General features: G+C 37.8%; 1 protein-coding gene across 7 annotated transcripts in view; it reads right to left on the reverse strand.

The window, feature by feature from the left end:
* apbb2b (amyloid beta (A4) precursor protein-binding, family B, member 2b) overlaps positions 1 to 23,046 on the reverse strand; it is a 59,721-nt gene that overhangs the window by 25,948 nt on the left and 10,727 nt on the right. For all 7 annotated transcript variants that reach the window (XM_084096728.1, XM_084096727.1, XM_084096726.1 and 4 more), the window contains exons 2-8: positions 14,110 to 14,159; positions 10,576 to 10,706; positions 10,291 to 10,336; positions 7,954 to 8,904; positions 926 to 1,143; positions 628 to 819; positions 100 to 174 (exon numbers count right to left, since the gene is read on the reverse strand). In XM_084096728.1, coding sequence (XP_083952854.1) covers positions 100 to 174; positions 628 to 819; positions 926 to 1,143; positions 7,954 to 8,902 — 1,434 coding nt within the window. In that variant the 5' untranslated portion in view covers positions 8,903 to 8,904; positions 10,291 to 10,336; positions 10,576 to 10,706; positions 14,110 to 14,159. The remainder of the gene's footprint in view (positions 1 to 99; positions 175 to 627; positions 820 to 925; positions 1,144 to 7,953; positions 8,905 to 10,290; positions 10,337 to 10,575; positions 10,707 to 14,109; positions 14,160 to 23,046) is intronic.

Consider the following 23,046-nt stretch of genomic DNA (forward strand, 5'->3'; position numbering starts at 1 on the left):
GCAATATGGATGTTGATATCTCACTCTATGTTGCAAGAATCAGAGGAGTCCAAAAAATGTTTCCCCACAACATTCTGAGAGTGAAAGAGTTGTTGTTACCTTGTCCTCTTCCCGATGGCGTATCTCAGAGTGTCTGTCCTTTCCTGGCATAATCTGTAGGGATGAGGACCGAGGCTATACACACACAAACATACAATACACATAGTTTTAGCTTTATTATGCATGACCAATGACCAAGACACTAATACTTTTATTCAGGAAGGAGGCATTCAATTAATCAAAAGTGTCTTTTAAAATGTTCAAAAAATTTCATTTCATATAAATGCTGTTCCGTTAAACTTTCCAATCATCAAAGATACAGTAAATACAGTCATGGCAACCTGTAACTATATTAAACATTTACCCAGCTCTATTTAATCCATAGCAACTGAAGCACTGTCACAAATGGCAATTCTCTGAATTCTAATTCTTTCATGAACTATAATTTGTGTTAAGATAAGGTCTTATCTATTTATTCTCCACAACTAAATCATACTCATTATGAAAGCTAAACACCCAAAGAATGGCAGGATATATCCATAGAGTATTGTCCATACTGTAGAATGGGACATTGATTAAAATACTTACAAAGTAGCAGCTGTTGACAAATCCACAGGAAGGAACATTGCCGTCAGAGGATGAGGAAGAGTTTGAGGACAGGATAGGGGTAGGTTCCAGACATGAAGAAGACGGGACGGGGGCGGGGTCAGACGAGCTGTCGGAAGTGGTGCTGCCTGAACGACTTGACGCCCCGAAAAACACGTCGGCATGAGACATCGACTACAGGAAAACAAAGAGATACATTGGTCAATATGGATAAATTAACAATTAATTTGCTTAAGCTGAGTTAACAAGTTTTTGTAACCACAGGATTTCAAAGGGTTACCTCGTGATCTGGAGTGGGCGAAGGCGACAGGGAGCCCAGGGAGTGTTTGCGGCTGGCATGGCTGGGTCCAGTTGGCACTGGATGGCATGGGGCGGGTCTCTCCCACTGTGTGGTGCCCGTTGGAATGTGCCAGTAATAAATACCAGCCATGTCTGTCATCATCTTCCATCCTGGAGGCAAATCAGGGTCTGTCTGAAATGACTGCTCCCCCCAGATATCTGTAAATGCAAATACACAAGGTCAGGTGTGGTTCACACACCCGTCAACCAAGATATCCAAGACTCCTACGAGTGGGCGGTACGACCAAAACCTTGTATGACGGCATGAGTAATTTTATAACACGATATTTATCACCATACAACTTTTAGTTCCAGTACTGGAAAAAAAAATGGGGGAAAAGAAGATGACGATGCTACTACTGCCACACCAAAAAAATCATGTTGGTTAAGATTTCTTAATATTTGGAATTTGATGAATGTAAACCAAAAGATATTGGTATTATTATCATCATAAATGAATAAGTCTATAAATCTAATATTATAAAAGATCGAATCAAAATTCTGATTGCCAACTACTTCACATTGTGCCTAATGACACGCCTTAATTTCTTTTTTGTATTACGTCATGGTGTGTTTGAGATACATCAATCTCTGTATTTTTGCATTTCTCCATGTTTCTTTGTCGCTCTCATGTGTAAATGGTGTGAAGTAGTCCTGCCTTGCAAAAAAAAAATTTTAAGCAAATATCTACCATGGTATAAACAGTGCAGCAAAATCTCTATTGCTTAACCCATTTTTACTGTAGCATGGTACCGTCATCTTATTTTATTTTATTTTGATTAAAGAATATATAACATTTTAGGTAAAGAATATGAGGGCACAAGAATTAAAAATAAAATAATCATGTGCACAAATGAATCATTTATAATTGATACTGCAATATTCCATTCCAACATTGAAGACACCCAAAACTAGAATCATTTTGTGTAATACTGGCTTATTGTTACCAAGAATATCTGACTTTTTCTGTGCAACTGGAAGACTATCTCTCACACAGGAACTTGCTACTGTTCTGTCTGTCTTCGCTCAGCAGCTGGGAATGTTTGTTTCATGTTTCACATGTTAGTAAGAGCATTATTCACACAATGCAATCTGGGAGAGGAAAACCACACATACACACAGTAAACCACTGCAGTCTGCTACTCACACATATGCTGAACAGATTCAGGAAACACGTCCTCACCAAAACCATGAAGCTGTGACATTCAGTGTGTTAAAAACTCTAAAGAGATTTTCAAAGGACCTTTTGTTAATCTACTCATAATCTATTAAATCTACCTCCACAAAATGAATATAGAAAATGACTAAACACTAAAGAAACATTAACTGCCACATTGAAATAAACAGCTGAGAGCCTGAGACACAAATGATAAAATCTCTTTCATGTTCCAAGTTGATGTGCTGTTGTTTCTAGGCTTTCCTACTTATTCCCTGTCACACAGCATGAAAAAAACATTACGTCAAATAAGCAGGATGTCCGAATCTAGGGCTGGGTGATATGGCCAAAAATATTATCACAGTATTTTTTTCCATATCATATGACATATATATATATATATAATAAAAATCGATGTCATATGATATGGAAAAAAATATTGTATATTTTATATTCATTAACCATTCATGGGGAAGGAAATGCTTTCCACATATTTGTTAAGACCTTGAAAATTGATGTAAACATGTAAACTTGTTTGTTCACAATTAAAATCCACAGAGTAGCTCCCTTTTAATTTAGGGCCCCATGAAATCCATTTTATTTTGGGGGGATTCTGTGTTTCATGATTTAATACAAATGTATACAAACTTAAAAAATGTAATCAAGATTTTAAAATGTAATCAAATGACAATATAACAATTAACTCACAACAAAACATTGCATTTTTAATTTTAACTTATTCACGACATGCAAAGAACTGGATGTTGTTGCATTTATTTCTGTTAGATTAATCCATATTGAGGAAAAATGTCCAGAGCTTATCATATTTATCAACGTTAATTTTATCGCGATCATGATATGATATCTTTTATTACCCAGCCCTACTGTAGACAAAAGCCGATTTTCCACCGTTGGGCCAAACCATTCTCATTGCTTAACCGTTCCATTCCGTGCCAATCAGGCGCAGCCGATATGGATATGGTTTCATTTTACACCGTAGGGCTGATAACAGAGCTCTGTGGAATGTAATACAAATGCATCATGAAGGATGATCAGATATTTATTTTAATTGTATTATTAGCTTGCATGAACTTCGCTCGAATAGAGTGCTTGGGCCAGCTAGAAAATGGCAGCCAGACAAAAGACAAGTGACCAATCCTGAGTGGCGACGTCACTACACACATTCTATCAGCTTGCCGCGAACGGTTTGCAATCATGCTGTGCCGAACCAAAGTGGAAATATAACTGGAACCGTTCCTTTCTGTTCTTAGAACCGTTCGGCCCGGCGGTGGAAAAGTGGTTAAACAATACCCAGATTTGTACTGGATCTGTTCTGAAGAGTTGCTGACAGTGGACACTTTGCTATCCCATTTGGTAACAGGAGCCATTAGATTTGAAAAGTTAATCCAATGGCGGGGAAATGTAAGTGTACATGCTATAGGTACCGAAAAAGTTGTTCTTCATTCATAAATTGTTCTTAACAACACCAGAGTAATTTGTTGACGTGTTGAAGGTCACATAGGTCAAAGAGGAGAGCCAACATGGTAGATGTAGTATAACCATGGATAGTCCACGTTGAAATCTCATTGGTCCATTTAATACGCTCCACATAGCTGTATTAAATATGGGTGTTGAATTCATTTTCACTGTTTATATAAAAATAACTTGTTGCATCACGGCTGGTTAAACATGGAAACCTGTCAAGAGGATGTGAGTGATAAGAATTCGAGCTGTAAAAACTGCATTTTATACTGGTTGAACACTAAAGGTGCGGTCACATTATTGCTGTTCATCACATTTCTTTTGCAGGCCAAATGAAGTCATTTCAATCAGAATCCACGTGATTTCAATTGAGGGAAGAAGATTTCTCCACAAAGATTTTGCATTGAGTTCAAGTTGGTTACCGCGACTTCATAAGTGACTTCTGTGTGAGAGATGTTTTACACATCGCTACATTCTTGAAAATGACCCTTTTTTGGCCACAAATTCTTTTTTGCTAATGTGACTATGCCAAATAAAAATACAAAAAGATGATCTAAAACAGTCGTTTTACCACACAGGCTTCTTCCCTCATCTTCATTTACAAGGTATACGACACACATGAAGTGTAAATTGATATAATACTATAATGATTTTTATTCATATTTTATATTTCATATTTTATTTCCATTTTAATTTGTTTTAGTATTTTTGGGGGTTTTGTCATATTTTTTGTCGTATTTTATTATTGTTTTGAAATTTTTATGTCTATATTCATTTTTATTTCAGTTTTAGCTTTAAGTTATTTTAGTAGCCTAAATTAAGTTAAACTAAATTAACCTTGACAACTAGCTGAAATAAAATGTTTTTTACATTTTATATAGTTAACATTGATTTTCTTTCAAGTAACGAAAATGCTTTTTATGGATTTAGTTTTAGTTAACTATGATAAATAGTATCACTGTGAGTAACGTGTTGAGGAAGAAAGCTTGAGTTGAGTCGCCGCACTGTTGCTCTCAGGTGTGTTTCACTTTAATGAGACTTAATAATTAGCCAACAAACAGCTGTAAGCCAGCACTAGTCATGTATGCTAAGTGAACACGAGTGCTTATTAGATTTGTCTCCTGTACCCAAGTTCCCTTTTAGTAAGACGACAAGGCACTGCAGTACAGGAGCTGTAGTGTTCTTTTAATACTGAGTATTATGCCAAGGTGCATTATGGGACTTGTAGTCCCTGATATATAAGTGGGTCACTACAGCTGCCTAAAAACCTCATCGCAGAGACAACAAAACCTTCATACAGATTCAAATACAAAGAAATACAGACAATAATCAGGTTGACATTTAATGATTTTTAACAACAGCTAGTTCATTTTAAACACAGGTAAACAGTGTGCTAGCTTATACTGTAGTTACTATCCCAAGCCTAGTTTTCTATGCTAGATCTAACATTCGACCCACTTTCGATAATGTCTCTCTCTTTCTGCATTCTATAAAGCATGTGGCGGGTAGAGGGGGAGGGGAGGACAGCTGTAAAATTCATGCCCACACGCACACACGGACTGACCGAAGTGCCATGAACATATGCACAAACTTTAGTATTCACCACACAGCTCGTGATACCCTTCACTGCATCCTCCCTCCTTCCTTATCTCTCTTCTCCGCCTGCATTTAAGAGCATGCACACGCAACGGAGACGCGTAGCTACATGCGCAGCACTGACTCACAACCAGACACACCGACACACAGTACCTACCCTCGTAATTCACTATAACAATGGCCAACATGTAGTCTTTACCCAGCATCATGACTGAGCAGCCGCAAGAAGAGAGGATGACATGAGAAGAAAGAGGAAAGCAGAGGTAGAGGCGGAGAGAGACAGAGGGGGCGAGTGACTGATGGAGAAAGGGAGAGGGAGAGACGGGGTGGGTGAGAATGCGAGAGCAACAGACTCTGTTTATATGCTGTTTATTTTTTTTATCTAAATCTTGCAGGAAGAGATATATCAGCTTCCCGTCAATCCGGCACACGCAATTGGTCACCAGGCCAATCAAACCCACCTCTTTCGCCGAACGATCTGTCACCCCGGCAACCCCAAGATCATTTTTCCTACAGTGTCACCCAACGCGTGGTCATGTGACCTTGCTATGACAAGACACAGAAATGGTGGGAGAGGGATGAATGTGCAGGAATTGTGCATAATAGTCTGCTCCGGTGATGCCAGCTAACATCTGGGTGTAAACCAGTTCGCAGCTGTCCATTACCCACCATGCTGGCTGAACAGACCTGCCACACACCTGTGAGGTTTTCCTGTCTACTGAGAGAGATATTGTCAGACCCTGTGTCAATGATAGACTGGTCTGAGTGACAGTCGTGGGGGCAGAGAGGAGACTCCTTACCACAGAAACAGCCATTTTGACTCGCCACAGTGATACACAAGAAATTCAGCACAATTTATTACCATTGTCAAAAAACATGTACCACATGGGTTGCATGTATAGTTCACCCCAAAATAAAAATGATTTACACATCCTCATGTTGTTCCAAACCAGAGCATGTGAGCGAGGCGGAGCGGTGTGAGATATAGATAGCAGATAGTGGTATAAATAAATGTGACGCGACTTGACTGGATAGTGCCGAATTGCAGAGTTGGTGCAAATATATCTAGATCGCTACATCATATCTACGCTTTTTTTCTCACCGCTGTTATTTTTGTTGTATGTTTATTTTGTTATTGAGAGGAAAGCATGCAGCACATATTTCCATAATGATCTAAACTGCGCTCTCATCGGCGAGGGCGGGCGGTGTTGGGAGGTTCGTTAATAGTATAGCACTGCGAAGGTATTTCAAACTTATTTTTACCCCTAAGCAAATCATTTAAAACAAAACCTTCGCTTAGTATATCACAAAATGAATTTTTGCTACTCCACACTCTCTTTCAATTATGTATTTTCCATAGTTCTTAACTTTGATGTTTACTGTGCATTTATGTATAAGGTTTGCAAACTTCATTAAAACAATATTTGAACTCCATAACCTTAGCGGAATGAGCGAGCGGAGCGGAATCTTCAGAAAGTCATTCTCCGCTCCAGAGGAAATATTACCGCTCCGCTAACATGCTGTTCCAAACCTGTGTGATTTTTCTTCTGTGTAATACACTAGTGTCTACTTAAAATGAATGGGAAAAAATCTGCATTAACATTCTTCAAAATATCTCCTAAGAACCTTTACATACTTTACATGCTAAAATAGCTGGTTACTCGCTCATGTATGCTTGGACAGACAGATGAAGACTTTAGCTTGACTGCACAGCTATTATTATATTACTGCGCAGTCAAGCTAATGTCTTCATCTGTCTGTCCAAGCATACATGAGCGAGTAACCAGCTATTTTAGTATCATTACTACAGATACTATTATAGTTTTTATTCATATTTTCAATTAGTTTTTCTATTTTTTCTTTTCTTCTTTTAACTTTAGTTCAAGTTTTACTCATTTTGTTAAGTTATTTAAAAAAATATATAACTATATAGGTTTTTATTCATTTTTATTTCATTTTTAGTTATTTTAGTAGTCTAAATGAACCTTGCCAACTAGCTAAAAGAAATAAAGTTTACATTTTTTATTTTATTCTATTTTCAGTCACCTCGGCCACCTGTAGTGTAATCAATTTGTATACATGTTGAACGACTCCAAGTTACAATTGCATTATCTAAGTCTGTTAGTCCACTTCTCAAAAGAAGTGTTGTTTACAAAACGTTGGAAGATTAATTATTGTTTTAATCCAACTGAAATCAGACACTTACCAGTAACCGGTGCATGTCAAACTTCAAAAAGCACTGAAAATCCCTCACTGCAATGCTCAAATCTCACTTATGAGCTTTTTTGTACTTTTTTGAGCTTGATAGACAATGGTCACTGTCCACATTATATGGAAAAGAGCAGCATAAAGATTATGTTTAACTTCTTATTTTGTGGTTCACATCTTACAGGTTTGGAATGACATGAGAAAGAGTAAACAGTGAAAAAAATGACAATTTTAAGAAATGTACATAAAAACACACACACAAAATAGTAAACTTGCTTTTGACAAGCTTTCATTCACAGCCTCAAACCAGACACACACTGTGCTGCGTTTACCTAGATCACACTCCAGTGAAGTGAAAAGTACAAACACACAAAAACCTCTCTGCCAACACACTTCAGTCAAATTGAAAACCACACATACCACATGAGTGCACCATATCCACTACACTAGGCCAAAACACACACACCAAACCACACTGAGGAGACCAGCAAGCTACACATGTAACGCTTTGAATGTGTCCTACTGACCGTTCTCTTCTGGTGAGCCCAGTGATGCGCTGTCCTGTGACAACGTGGTCCAGCTGGACTCCTCGTCACTGTGTGGAAGGTTCTGGATGCGGTTTAGTGCCCGGTCTGTCTTGGCTCCCGTCCGTGGTCGGTCTTTTTTTGTCTCTGGTGAGGAAGAGGAAGATGAAGAGCCGACAGACAGGAGGGGCGTGTCCTCGGGACTGTGCGGTTTCTGTGGAGACGAGGGGCAGGGATTCTTCTCTTTCTCCAGCAAAGGCTTAGTGACATCCTCATCCTGCACATCAGGCAGTTCGTATGACAGGTCATCCAGGCATGACTCCAGGAAACTCTTGGTCTTAAGGAGCTCGGGGGACTTCCTGTCTGAAACAATCTCAGTTTTCTCAGACAGAATGAGCAGGTCGTCACAATACTCCACATGATCCTCCTCATTAGATTCATCATCAACCAACTCATTTACATCCTCGTCAACAAGCTCGTTGTTGGTGTCAAAGTCACTGTGAACGTCGTCAACAATAGACTCACTGTCGAGGCTTAATTCCTCAACGTTCCTCAACTCATCATTGATGTTGAGCTCTGATTCGCCAGTTGTGTTTCCATCTTCGTCTTCTTCTGTGGTGTTCTTGTTGTGATCCTCTCGCTCCGCAGCTTTACGTAACTGGTTTGCACCATTTTTGGCCAGTTTAGGGTTGGCAGTAGTTGCTGAAGATGACGACGGTGGCGTCACGCCTTCGCCGAGTCCCATCGCACTCTGAATGCTTGTGAGTGCGTACTTCTTCCGGCACTTCGGAGGCGTGGCCTGGCCCTGTTTGATGACATCACCACTTAGCAGTTGATTGTGTGAGGAACGCAGGCTGAGGGAAGTGGGCGGAGTTGCAGAGGGCCCGTTGCGATTGGCTACGTCCACAGAGGGGGAGGGATTACGTGGTGAGGGCACGCAGACTGACATCATGGCTAAAGTGAGAAAGAGTGAAACAGCAGTCAAAATCACACTTAAACATTCAACAGTGCATTCAACAATAAAAAAGGCAAATGCAAAAGGTTAAAAAAAATCTACAATATATATATTTTTTTTCAATCTAAGCAGAATTCTCCATAATTTTTAGGTCAAGCGCCTTTGTCAAACTAAAGCTGAATTTCGGAACTAAATCGAACTAAAGCTGCATTTTGGAAAAGTTTAAAGCCCTTGTTTTTGTCCCGTGGTTCATTGACAGATGAGTAGGTTGCCCTTCGCTGTTGGTCAGGACGTGTCAAGACAGATTAGGTGTAAACGGTAAAAAAAAAAATGTAAGCAATGCAAAAACAATTCAAATGTGATCTTCACAATTTGAAGGAATATAAAAAAATGATAATACTGCAGATAGATTCGACACTATGACTGAATCTGCATTGACGTTCATGAAAAGCTTATTTGTCTTTGCTCAAGCAGCTCTGCACTGTGCTGCTTCTGTGCTACCAAACTGAATTACCACATTTAAAATCAACTTAATCTGGCGGGAACTGAATGTGATTTTAGCTGATTTACAACTCAGTGCTTCATACTATGATGCGATGGGTGGAAAATTAAATCAGTTTCATGCCAAAAGATGAGATGATTTTTACTAACGCTCAAAGAGCAGATTCAGAGGCAGTACATTTACTAGGAAAGAGGATGTAACCAATCACACAGTAATCTGACATTTTATAAGACAGATGAACACAAACAGGGCTCCAGACTGAGTAAAACATTTTTTTTTTAGATTTAATTTAAAATCTAGTCACCACCATTGGCAACAGTAGGGAACAGTATATGCCTCCAAATTAATTTAATCAAATAACAACTTGTGATGAGTCAGGAATCATACTTATTCAGTGAATCATTTAGAGCTGTTACAGAATTAACAACTGATTTCCTCACTGAACTGTAAGTCATGTTTGGTTGTGTCCAATATTAAATTAACTGAGAAGAACTGGGAATGTGTACTTTAAGTTTGTCAGTCCATTTACTGGCATGGTAATATAAAAACAATTAAAGATACAGATTCACAATAGTGATAAAAAATAAATTGTATTCTATAAACATTTAAAATTGCAACTGAATATTTTGGTTGTTGTCTAGCATAGTGAGACAAAAAATTGAAGGTTGAATTGACCTTGATTGGGAATAACACTGTTAGACAATGTTGGATCAATGCAACATTGGATTTTTTTTAAGCAGGCAAAAATATTCAACCATTCATACAACGGTTGTGTAAAATGGCAATTAACAAAAGCAATTAGTCTCCTAAAAGATTAATTTCAATAGCCATTGGCTCCCTAGTTGATGCACAAATCATGTCCTGACACAGAGGGCTGTCTGACCTTGTACAGGTTTTCTTGGTGAGCCAGAGAATGTGCCAATGTAAATCTGCAACAACAACAAAAATAATAATACAATTATCTTCTTTTATCATTTGCAGACCGTCCACAAACACGCATGCAAAAGTAGCACAGTATGATTTCAATATATGCTGTAACTTTTATGCATTTATTCACAATTACAAATGTGCAGCTTCTATGTTAGTTTTTTGAAAAGCACAACGCATAATATCTGTATAAAATCAAAGGTTAATACAAACATTCAATGAGCAGGCATGTCATACTCACCAGGGAGCTGAGGATTGTGGGTATTTCCACAGAGCCTCCTGGGCCATGGTGTAGAATCAGCGCATCATCAAGGTTTTGGCCAATCAGCACCAGCTGAGTATATCACCATGGAAGCACTCAAGAAATATGTTCTGAACACAATAATAAAAAATATGATCAGAAAATAGATAGCATATGTACATTTTTACTTAATGCATTTTCACTACACTCATCCCTCATCTAAGGTTAGTGATGTGTGAGTGTGTGTATCTTCCGAGACATCTCCCACTGTGCGTGTAAACAGCATGGGGTGGAAAAATGCATCTGGAGCACAATGACAAAAATAACTGTCAGGGTGGAGACAGAAACACACACTCAATCTCAAGGGGAATCACCTAACCGTGTGGTGAATATGAATGATATAATTTTTCACTGCACAGATCACAGGACATACATGTCTAAACATTATAACCAAAAATAACTAGGGCTGGGCGATTCATCAAGTATTTGTGATGATTTGGGTAAAAATATAACGATTTTAATCTAGGCATGGGGAGGGGTGGTCTGAACCCAGCCAAACGTCTGCCTTGCCCACCCAATCAGAATTTAGGCACAGATATGATTTGAGCATTGATTAAAAACAATCTGAGGCAAGCTGTATGTTGATAAGTTTGATGAAGGGCTGTAGAATTCCTCATCCAATCAAAAAATAACAGCAGGAAATTACTGTATTTTTCTTTTATTAGCTGAAAGTGTGTAACGGAAAAGCAGAGGCTGGCGATCACACAAGTGAAAACGGGCAGAAATATTTGTGTGCTATTAAGGTAGGTGTAACAGGGAGTTTAATGTATCTTCATGAATATGCATCTTAATATTTACTTGTAAATATGAAAATACATTTTTATAGCTCTGAATGATTTTGAAGTGTCATTTGGCCGCCGGGATAACCTGGCTTCTCTTGAGACTCCCCTGCTTCGCAGTTAATGATATGCTAAATCCCGCCCACCTGTTGACGTGATTGGTTACAAGGTAATTTGTGATGTAAGAAACACCAGTTGACGCGTCTTTTTTTTTCACTGCAGTTTTAAGGAGAAAATACTCAGCAATGGTGTCGACTTATGACTTTGCACATGGTTTGTCTTAAAGCATGGTGGTCAAACACCACATAGACATATAAACAACATTAAAAACTTGGTCTTTAGGTTTCCTAAAGAGTGTTTTTAGTATGCTAGCTTCACAGTCCTTCCCTGTTTCATGACTATTAAGTATAGGTGCTGTGACATTAGCAAAATTTCGGTGAAATCTCAAAGACAGAAAGCAGCTTTCAGTTGGTCTGTTGCAAAGTCTGTGTCTGAAAGTCTTTCGCCCTCATGTGACATTTGCAATTGAGTGGATTCCTATTGAAAAGGTTATTGTCCACAAAAATTCACTAAACAATACTAAATGTGACTGCACCTTATAAATGATAAGATAGATATTTTAATAGCTTGAGCACCTCTCACTTAAATTTCATGAAAATACACATTTCAATGATTCCACTCATTCACTCTGATTCATTCAATAGTTAGTTTGAGGCATTACTCAAATGTATCCTGAAGTCTCTGCATGCCATTTGGATTCAAATGTTTTAGCAAAAGCATGTGTAAAAACGTTTTACTACATATTTATACATGTTTTAATTCTGCATATAAATGATTCAGTATCATTCTTCTTTGTTCTCCTTAATGAAAAACAGTGAAAAATCTGCCTAGAATATTTTGAAGAAGAAACAAATTACTTATTCACTTTGTTGATATGGTTTCTCTAACTGAAAAAATGACATTTTAAGTCATTTCAGAGCAAATACATAAATAATAAGATATACTGCTATTGCATGTCATCAAATATCTGAAAAATATTAAGATATTTTTATATCGCCCAAGTGTAAAAATTGCAAGTGTTTGTTAATAAGGATGGGGAGAGGAAAAACAGATACAGACAGATACAGAGTAAAAGAAAGACAGATAAGTGCTGAGATTTTGATTTGGTTTGCCATTTTGTATCCATGCATAACCAAGAACCGAAAACAAACAGAAGTAGAGCAGTTCAGTGTGTGTGAGAGTGTGGTGAGCTTTAATTAGAGATGTCAAAGTGGTGGCTAACCTCCCTGAGATCCCGCTTTCATAACCATGCATCTCTCTCTCATTCAGGAAGCTGCCGCATTCATGACCTTAAAGAAAGACTGTGTGTGTGTATGTTTGAGTACATGAACTGAACCTGATCACAGTAATTGACCCTTTGACTAAACTCTGCGCTCCTTGTTTACTGTTGTACGCTGCAGGCAAGCTTTACAGAACTACCCATAAGAATCAAGTGAAGATTTCAGTGAACACTAGCGTGGTTTTCAGTAAAATACGCTCATAAAGCATTTGGGCTGGAATGAAGTGTGACATTGCAAAGCAGTTTTTATCTGCTTCTAATATGTTTACATCAGATTTCAAAAATGAAAACTATGCCATCATTTACTCATCCTAATCCATAAAACTTTTGAATATTCTCTCATCATTTTTGTCCCTCAATTGAAAGTATATATACACATATCAAAAAGTACAAAAAAGACATCATAAAAAGTAATTATGTGAATTGAGCAGTTTAATCGAATTCGGCATGCTGAAAAGACATTATTCAGGCTATTAGTCATATAAAAACAATGATCAATGCACATGCATAGAGCTTATGCGATATCTTTTTGTACTTGCATGAAGGATATTTCCTTCATGGAATATTCAAAGCACAGAGTCTGTTTCTCACACAAAGCGACTTTAGAAGACTTGGAACGCACCAAATGTTGACTATTTTCATGGCAGGCCTACTTTTATAGTGCTTTTTTTTGTCTTTTTGAGGTTGGAATTAATAAATCGACACCACTTTCTTTCTATAAAAAAGATCAGCTATTTCTATTTTGCTTAACATTTTGTGCTAACAAAGAAAATAATGACATATGGATGATGGTGATGACAGTTTTAATTGTGTGTCAACTATTCCTTTCAAAACAATGCAATTCACAATATATAAAATAAAACTTTTCAAAGCTCTATTGTTTGGAAAATTGTTCCCGCTATTGTTCCCTGGAATGTGTGTTACGGAATACTATTGCAGCAACTGACAATTCAGAGAGGACAGACTCCATCTTCACAGAACTGCAGCCAGATTACACAAACACACACACACACACACACACACACACACACAAAACAACAGAATGAAATACACTTTATAGCTCAGTTCTTTTCCACCCCTAACTTCACTTAAAGAAATGAATTCTGCAGCAACCTAGAACAGACAGAGTTTGGCGTCTGGACACAACAGCTATAATCATAACACACACACACACACACACACACACACACCCTCAAATCCATTTTTTACAAGGAGTTTAAAAAAAAGGAATGTGAGGGAAAACTGAAGAATTCTAGGCATGTCATTTTCAGAAGTCTTTAATTAACCATCTGAGAAAAACACATCACACCCCTTTCTCTTACACACACACACACACACACACACACACACACACACCTGTATTTCTGCAGGTAGAGGTGCTTCTCACATTCAGTTGAGGTTCTTACCTGCAAAACAGAGAAAAAGACAGTTAGTTTGAGAATTCACATTAAGTCTATAGAAATAATATTAGACAGAAATGCCAAAATGCACAACACAAACTCTGACTGACAGTTTTAGCAGCTGAAAATAAAATGTTAAACAAACCACACAGAACAGAAGTAAATATGACCTGCTAAATTATCCAACTGTGCAAATAAAAAACAGAGAGCACAGTTCTGTGAAGCTCATCCCGCTGAGGGCGAGAGAAAGCGAGAGAGACGCTTGTGCTCACAAACACACAGACTGCTTAGATTAAAGGCTTTTATTTAGCTGCAGAAACAGGGAGGAACATGTACAGTAAAGGAGTAAACTGCTGCTCATAACTGCATCCAAAAGTGCCATAAAAGAGCATCCAATCAGTGTCATGGAAAAAACAAGCAAACATACATTTAAACCCAGGGACGTGCGGTCAGGGTAGGCAGGGTAGGCAGTGCCTCACCAAAGGAAATGTTGACATTACATTTATTAATTCCAAGAACTTTATTAATTCACCACATTATTAATTGCATTTATTTTATTCCAAATATTAATTTTTGTAACAAAAATTTTCAGGAATACACATATAATATACTCATTTTGCCATTGTTTGCTCCTAAAACCATTGTTTCATGCAGGAAATTCAAGGCCATGGCCATTGAGGCAGAGGTTAGCAGTGCCTCTTTGGTCCATAGAACGTAGTTTACGTAGGTTTGCGCATGCGCAGTCAGTTCTCATGCTGTCTTGAATTATCAACATTGAGGCAGAGACCGAGCTTGCTTCATGTCACGTGATCCACTCGCTCTCACTCAATCCGCGCTTCCCGATCTAGCGGCGCCTAGCGTTGGCTGTCAACAGGCCCGGGGTGGGTAATCGGGAGAATTCCCGGTGGGCCGCTTCACTTTTGGGCCGGTCGAGGATTTTTGTTTTTTCACATTTGTCACGTTAGTTACATTAGGCTACACACGTTCCGCATTCTGACACCGCAGCGCGCAGCCTCTGCATGGGTTGTACCATGTGAGGGAGTTCTCCCCTCCCCTCCTATAGAGTTGGTTGGGTCCATAGCCCGTCTTTTCCAAAACGTTCTCTCAGGTAACTACCGCGGCACCGCCGGCGCCTACCGATAGCTGGGCCGGCCCGGTAGCTATGCGTCAGGGAGGATGGATGGGAGGAAGAGGCCAGGAGGTATGGAAGCTTGTTTCCGCCACAGAATAAAACATTTAAAAAAATAATTGCGACTTTTTATCTCACAATTGCGAGTTTACATCTCGCAATTCTGTCATTATTTCTCAGAATTGCGTGAAATAAAGTCGCAATTGCGTGTTATAAAGTCAGAATTGCGAGATATAAAGTCAGAATTGCGTGAAATAAAGTCGCAATTGCATGTTATAAAGTCAGAATTGCAAGATATAAAGTCAGAATTGTGTGAAATAAAGTCGCAATTGCTTCTTATAAAGTCTAAGTGAATTATTATTTAACCTTTAACGTTACATTATTTTTTGAACCATGGCATTAATACAAACTAGGCTGCTTGTCGGTTCGCTGACACCGCGCCTCCTCCCTCTCTTACTGTGTCCCGCACAAAACATTTGTTTGTTGTATAATATATATCTATCGATGTGTCCATTAATTTGATTATTAGATTTGATTGTGCATTAGCCTCACATATGACTTTGCTGTATGCAGGCAGCGATGTGATGATGCCTGATATGAACTTGGGTTGCTACATTAACTGAATGAATATATGAACATGCCACATTGATAGGTCACAGCCTACCCATGACAAGATTTCACCGCACGTTACTGTTTAAACCCCATTCTCTGAACCAAATTCTCAATAGTCTAAACCAATTTGTCGAATAAATCACTCTTTCTGTAAAACATTAAACAAGTTCAGGTAGTCACAACACTGTTTGCAAATCTCATGCACTTTTTTTTCAAAACTCTAAACACATTCTCACTCACTAAAACACATTTTGCACTGTGATGCACTTATGTTTCAAAATGCTAAAGACAGGTAGGCGAAAGTTAAACACAACTGCAACACAGTTTTCATCGTTTACACACAACGTCTCAAAATTGTTCACACTTATTTCTAATGATGTGACCAAACCAACTGTACATAATACAAGTCAGTTCAGAGTCCCAACATTTACTCAAAATGTTGCACTGAATGTTGATACCAACAATGGATGGAAATAATATAAGAGGGAGAGAAGGAAGAGGATGAGTAAGAGGAGGTGAATAAGCAGGAAGAGTATGAGGACGAGGAAGAGTAAGATGTGGAGAATATTGTCAAGGCTGGATCTGGCTTTAGGGTTTTTCCCTTTGCCTGCAGAGACGACAGTGTCTGAGACGTGGAGAAACTCCTCCGGCCGGACCAACATGAAGACATGATGCTGAAGCAGAATAAAATCTCTCTCACTGACCTTGATTTTGAAGTTGCACAACTCTTCTGAGTGTACTTTACTGTAACATGCTTTTCATTTAGAGTTTTTTTTACTGTAACCATTTTTTTCACAGTATGCAAGTGGTGAATATACAAACATGCGATAAGGCCTACTATTCAATATTCAGTACAATGCTATACTTGCAGTGGATACAGTATACAATTTATTGTCATTTTTTTTACGTAATTGCTAAATTTGTTTACTTTGTTACAATATACTTTTTTTTCTGTATCTGCATGCTTTAGATTCTGTGTTCTCCATTTTTTGATGTAGTGTCTAATGAATGATCTGTAGTGTTTATAATTTTGACTCGCTGTGTGTACGCTCTGAGAGCATTGTTTAATTTTGAGCACAGATAAAATGGTTTTGAGGCAATTGTTTGATTTTGCCAGAAGAGTCAGAGGTTCTGTGAATGTGGTTTGAAAATTTGGTTTTGTGTTTAAGGTTCTGAGAAAGTGAGTAATGGTTTCAAGAAATGTGTGTTAGCAATTCAGAAAAACTGTAAAACACTATTAAAACGCACAAAAAAGACACACAAACGCAGATGAATGCTGGGAAAGAGGCAATTTGAGATCACATTTCAGAGAGGAGAAATCTTGCACACACACACACACACAGGCTTCATATCAAAGACTTGCTTTCCAGCACATTGCACTGTGAAAACAGCTGCCAAATGACAGAGAAGAAAAGAGGGAGGAAAAGAGAGCGAGATTGTGAGAACGAGTGCAAAAGGCAACAGAGAGGAAAAGAAGAAAGAGAAAACCCACAGCACTATGGGTTTCCATCAACATCTGTATAAACAATTTGTGTGCATACTAGAAGCTTTGAGTCACAGTTTGCACTTCCTTCAACACACATACACGTTTACCTTGCTACCTGATTTACCTTTCTTTCTTTTTTTTCATGTACTCTTAAATTTGCCAATAGGGTTACAGCTTATTGCCATAGAAGTACATAAACGAACCTAGAACAAATACGCTGATCAGAAGAACTTATGAAGAAACATCAAGAACATTTTTAATCTGAAAAGAATCACAGCCAATTAAATAACCTGGATCTGAATATGGAGAGGGTTTTTTAAAAATGCCCCACAAGAAAAGGAAAATGACAAATGAGATCTCTTTAATAAGCCAATTTTCTCTCTTAGACGGCAATGAGATTAAATGGAGAATAACTGGAGACTTTTGCTTAAGTCTTCTGCTGCTTAGAGAAGAAAACCCAAGTAATCCTAAATGTGTTTTCTCATGTTTTAGATGAGATTTCATCAGTTACAAAAAAGATTTACCAAAATAATAATTTCTGCAATCAAAAGTCAGAGATTTCAATATCACATCTCTCAAACATTTCTCATTAAAGTCTCCCAGAATAGCTATGCTATTCACATACATTTTATAACTAGGTAATACTTTACTATAAGATATCATTCATTAACATTAGATAATTCTTTATGAAATGAAATTCCAAACGTAGGTTCGGGAGGAGCCTAAACATTCAGTCCTGTCAATCATCATTTCGAGCATACTATATAAGCAGCAGACACTATCATCCCAATGAGAAGTACTCATCCTCCCCGCCTCCTCCTCTAATTCTTTCTTTCCTCCTATAGGGGGGGTTTAAAATCGGAGTTCAAGCCGAGCCTCAGGTTCGAGCGTCCTCCAAGGACAGCAAACCAAGTTTACAATTAACCTTTAAGGCTGAATGGACAGGTGAACTAGTGAAATGCATTACACTAGATTACATTAATACATTTGACAGCCGCTTTTATCTGAAGATATTTCAATTATTCATTGTAATGTATTGTATTGTATTATTCTGTATTTTATCAGTTCATGCATTCCCTGGGAATCAAACCCATTGACGTCACTATCGCTTCTTCAATGTTCGAGCAACAGGACTGATATGGACTAACAATGAGCAACACATTTCTTCAGCATTTCTTCATCTTTGTTCATGTTAGTCAATAGAAACACAATTGTTCATTGTTTTTTCATGTTAGTTCAAAGTGCATTAAACAGATACGACCTTCAATATCAATATCAATATCAAATTCAGAAGTATTGTTTATTGTTAGTTCATTTTAACATGTTAACAAATGGAACCTTACAGTAAAGTGTTATCTGTAACTCTTTAATCAACAGTTGTCTCATTTGGGTCTGTTTTTACTTCTATTTTAGGAGACACATCTGACACAAAGTAAATGAATGAAACAGGCTATCACTGAAGTCCCATGAGACCCCAAAAGGCCTGGTTGAGATGCCTTAGTAGTGTGTTGAAACTTTGATTATGGTAATGGCCATGATATTTCCAAAACCCGCTCAAAGCAATTGACCAATCAGAGCACATTGCAGAAGGAGGGGCTTCATAGTGACCGGAACTAAACAGGGCTGTCTTTCCCAAAAGCATAGTAAGCCTAAGTTGATCGTAGAGACTATTGGTGGCAATTGTTCTACGATCAACTTAAGCTTACGATGCTTTTGAGGAATGTAGCCCAGAGCGTTACTGACAGACTGGAAAGAGAGGTGCTGCAACAATGTAAAATATGTAAAAAATAATGTATATTTTGAATTTGAACATTCAAGCATGATAACCTATTCTAGCAGACCCCAAAAACAAAATCAAGACTTTGTAAAAGGGCATATTAGGTCATCTTGAAGCTAATGATAAGGACTACAAGAAATGTTGTTGTAGGAAAGTTTCAGAAACTTGTCCCCAATAGTACAGCTGCAGTAGTTCAGAAATGCGCATGCAGCACTTCAGCTAATAGTCCATATCTTCTGTGCCACCGCTGATCAGAGAAGAAAATGCTGACATACGTCAAACACAGCTGAGATGAAGGCTGCTCTGATACTGCTCATATGAAGAGTGACAAGTATGCATAGATTACATCATTCCCTAATAACCACCGCAAGATTAAACATGATGACCCACCATAAATCAATGCTGTCACGCCACACAAACACACAGCTAAAGGTTATGTGAGAACATGATGAGGAATATTCCTGACTGACTTTGTTGTGACAAATGTGGAGGGAATACTGTTTACATAAAACATACCAGCAATTTTGATTTAAGGAAAAGTTTCCCTAAAATAATAATAATACTGATAATAATAATAATTTATAATTTAGCCTACTCACCCACAAGGCCACAACGTATTGTTAATGTTGTTTATGTTTTCTGTGAATGTCCAACATCCATGTTTTTTTTTTGTTTGTTTGTTTTTTGTTTGTTTTTTACATTAAGAAGATTTTGCCTACATTCTGGAAAACATACGCAGAATGTTAGTGCATGAGTCATATGGATTATTTTATTAAACTTTTTATACAGCGTTTACATCCTTTTTGAAACTTGAAAGCCTCAGTCCCTATTCATTTAAACTGAATAAAAAATAGCAACCAGCACATTCTTTACAACAATAATTTTAACCATAAGAGAATAATTTAAATAATAATGTTAGTAAATAATGGCATCATTTTCATTAGTGGGTGAACTATCCCTTTAAGTGATTAAGAAAGCAATTCAGAAGGAAAAAGGCACGTAGCCTGGCTCAGGAACACACACGGAGGAGCATTCTTGTCCCTCTCGTTGTGTGAGAGCCAAAGGCACAGCACAAGAGCTGAAAAGAGCCCCAAACTCATTTCCTGTTCCAGCAGCAGACAGGAATTGGGGGAGGGAGATGGTGGGCGTCACTAAAAAACAGTCCATCCTCCTCAAACATGATTGCCAAAGCCAAACATCTGGAGTGGGCTTTCTCTCTCGCTCTCTCTCTCACACCTACACACACACACACACACACACACACACACGCACAAAGAGCATGAAGACATGCAACTAGTACAGCCCCGCACCACTTTGGATAATGTTTCAGTGATGTCATTATGGTGGTGGTGACATTCCACATCTCTTGTTCAGTGATGCCATAATCTTTGTGTGTTGCATTCAAAGACACCTCACATTCAATAGACACTGAATATCCCAAAGTGTCACTTCTACCACTGTATCTCATAGGTTTGGGAACTGACTGGCTCAAGCTAAAGCAGGGCTCAACATTTTTTTCGGCTGGTTTGGACAACATTTTCATTAGCCACCATAAGAAAATTATATATTTTTTAGTAACATAATACACATGCACTTAAAAAATATATAATATTTTATTTTAGTGATATTTAAAGCAGTGGAACAACAACATTTAATAAATCTCATAAAACCAGATTTTAAAATTCTACTATCAGTTTGGGTGTGTGGGGATTGAACTCTGGCAGCAGAAGTGAAGTGTACTGGGTTGGGCTGAGTGTTGACTTGGCCACCATACTCTCTTTGATATATTAAAAGGCAGAGACTGGAGTGTCCAAAAGGACTGTACTCCAGCAAAGGACAGTATAGATTTGTAACATTTTGTTACAACTCACAAGGAGTTTTCACTAAAACCATATGGCATAGCTGTGTTTGTCTGGCATGACAGATCATCATCAGACCTTATTGTTTTAGGTTCATGTAAAAAAAATACATTTCTTTCAGAAAAAAAACTACTAAACCCAAACAAACATATATTTATCTCACTAGGCATAACAACATAACAACAAGCAGTAAAATGTATAGTATTGAAGATTGAAACTATATATTTTGTACACCTAGCCTTTAAAAAATATAGGTGCAGGATTCTTGTGACCTCAACAACATAGATCCCAGAACATGAATAGAGCGGATGGGCCACAATAAACATGACTTAGAAGCCATGAGAGCTTGAGACACACACACACACACACACACACACACACACACACACACACACACACACACACACACACACACACACACACACACACACACACACACACACACACACACAACAACAAGGAAGTTGATAGCTAGACACAACAAAGAGCTGGCCAGAAACACTGGGTGTTCACTCTATTTCATTCACTGTAACTCCTGATCAGATTGTGCAGCAATATATTTGCACTAATACCCATTAAAACCAGCAATCTGCAATTTAACAGGCCTTTGGTCAACAGATTTTTAGACAAGTCTGTAGGTTACTCAAAGTAGGAGTGTCATACAACACATTCAACTACCCAGAGGCATGTTTCCCAAAAGCATTGTTAGCCAAGTATGGTCGCGAGTTCTGTCGATAGCAACATAGTTCAACGCTTGAGTATTTCCCGAAACCATAGTTCCAATGAACTAGGGGTGGGAATCACAGGGTACCTCACACTGCTGTCCGCCATCCTGTTAAAAACCTCTTTTTCTTAGGGTTAACTTATGTTCACGTTTCCCTCATTCATGTCTTGAGCGCCACCACAAGGAGCCATGAAGTAGCGACGCTGGGATCAAGGAAATCTATTAGAGCGCATTATTTTATTAATTAAAATATTGTTATTTGACGTCAGCGTATCAATTCTCGTATCGTACGGAGAAGGACAGCGATATCAATATTTTGTCCCACCTCTCTACAATGAACATTTGCAAACAACATTGCAAATTTGTTCGGTTGGAGCTACGGCTCAACCTGAAGTTAGAATAGAGAAAAATGAAGAAAAGAAAAAAACGAGCAAGCTAAAATGCAATACAATCTACATCTTTCATTTCATTTTATATGTATAAACACACACACACATTTCAATTTATGCAAAACAATCGAGAACAAAAACAGCGAAGTAGTCCTCCACGTGTCATGTTTGTTATTTAAAATCTGACATTCATTCAATCTCGAGCTATATTTTAATCTCGCAGAAGTTATTAAACGTTTTTTTTTATTAAAAGTTGTAAATAAAATAAAGATTACTGGAGTATATTTTACAAGAAAAAACTATTCCAATCTTTCTACTTCAAAATTTTACATTTAAATCAATGTGTTTCTTTGTGTAATTATTTGTGAAATTAACTGGCAATTTCTGAGTGAAAAATCTATCCAAGTAAATTGTACATCACATTTTTTTTCAGTGTACTCCACCACCTCCACATCATTAACAAAACTTCTATTATTATTGAAACAAAACGGTTCAAACGTTGGATGTGTGACATAGTTATGGTTTCGGGAAACAGTCGTGACTCACATTTAATTCAGTGGGATTTTTTTCTTCAAGACCAATTAAACTGTCTACCACATTCAAATAGTAAACTATAAATCAAATCTATGCATATATCAAATTGAAATTTGACTCAAAACCGAGAATCGAATTGTGAACTCAAGAATCAATTTGAATAGAATCGTGAGGTACCAAAAGATTCCCAACCCTAATATAGTAAAGCAGCTAGTTACAACGTTGATTGGAAAATGCACCTCAGATTGCAAAGTCATTATTTGAACAAATCCCTGTTTTAACCTGGTAATTTAGGATCTTTTGACTAAAGTAACCACCAGAAACTACTCAACAAACAAACTAAAGATAGCATAACGTCACCCTGGCAACCACCCAGAACACTC

This window comes from Abramis brama (assembly GCF_963993115.1).
Source record: "Abramis brama genome assembly, chromosome: 2".
Lineage (NCBI taxonomy): Eukaryota > Metazoa > Chordata > Actinopteri > Cypriniformes > Leuciscidae > Abramis > Abramis brama.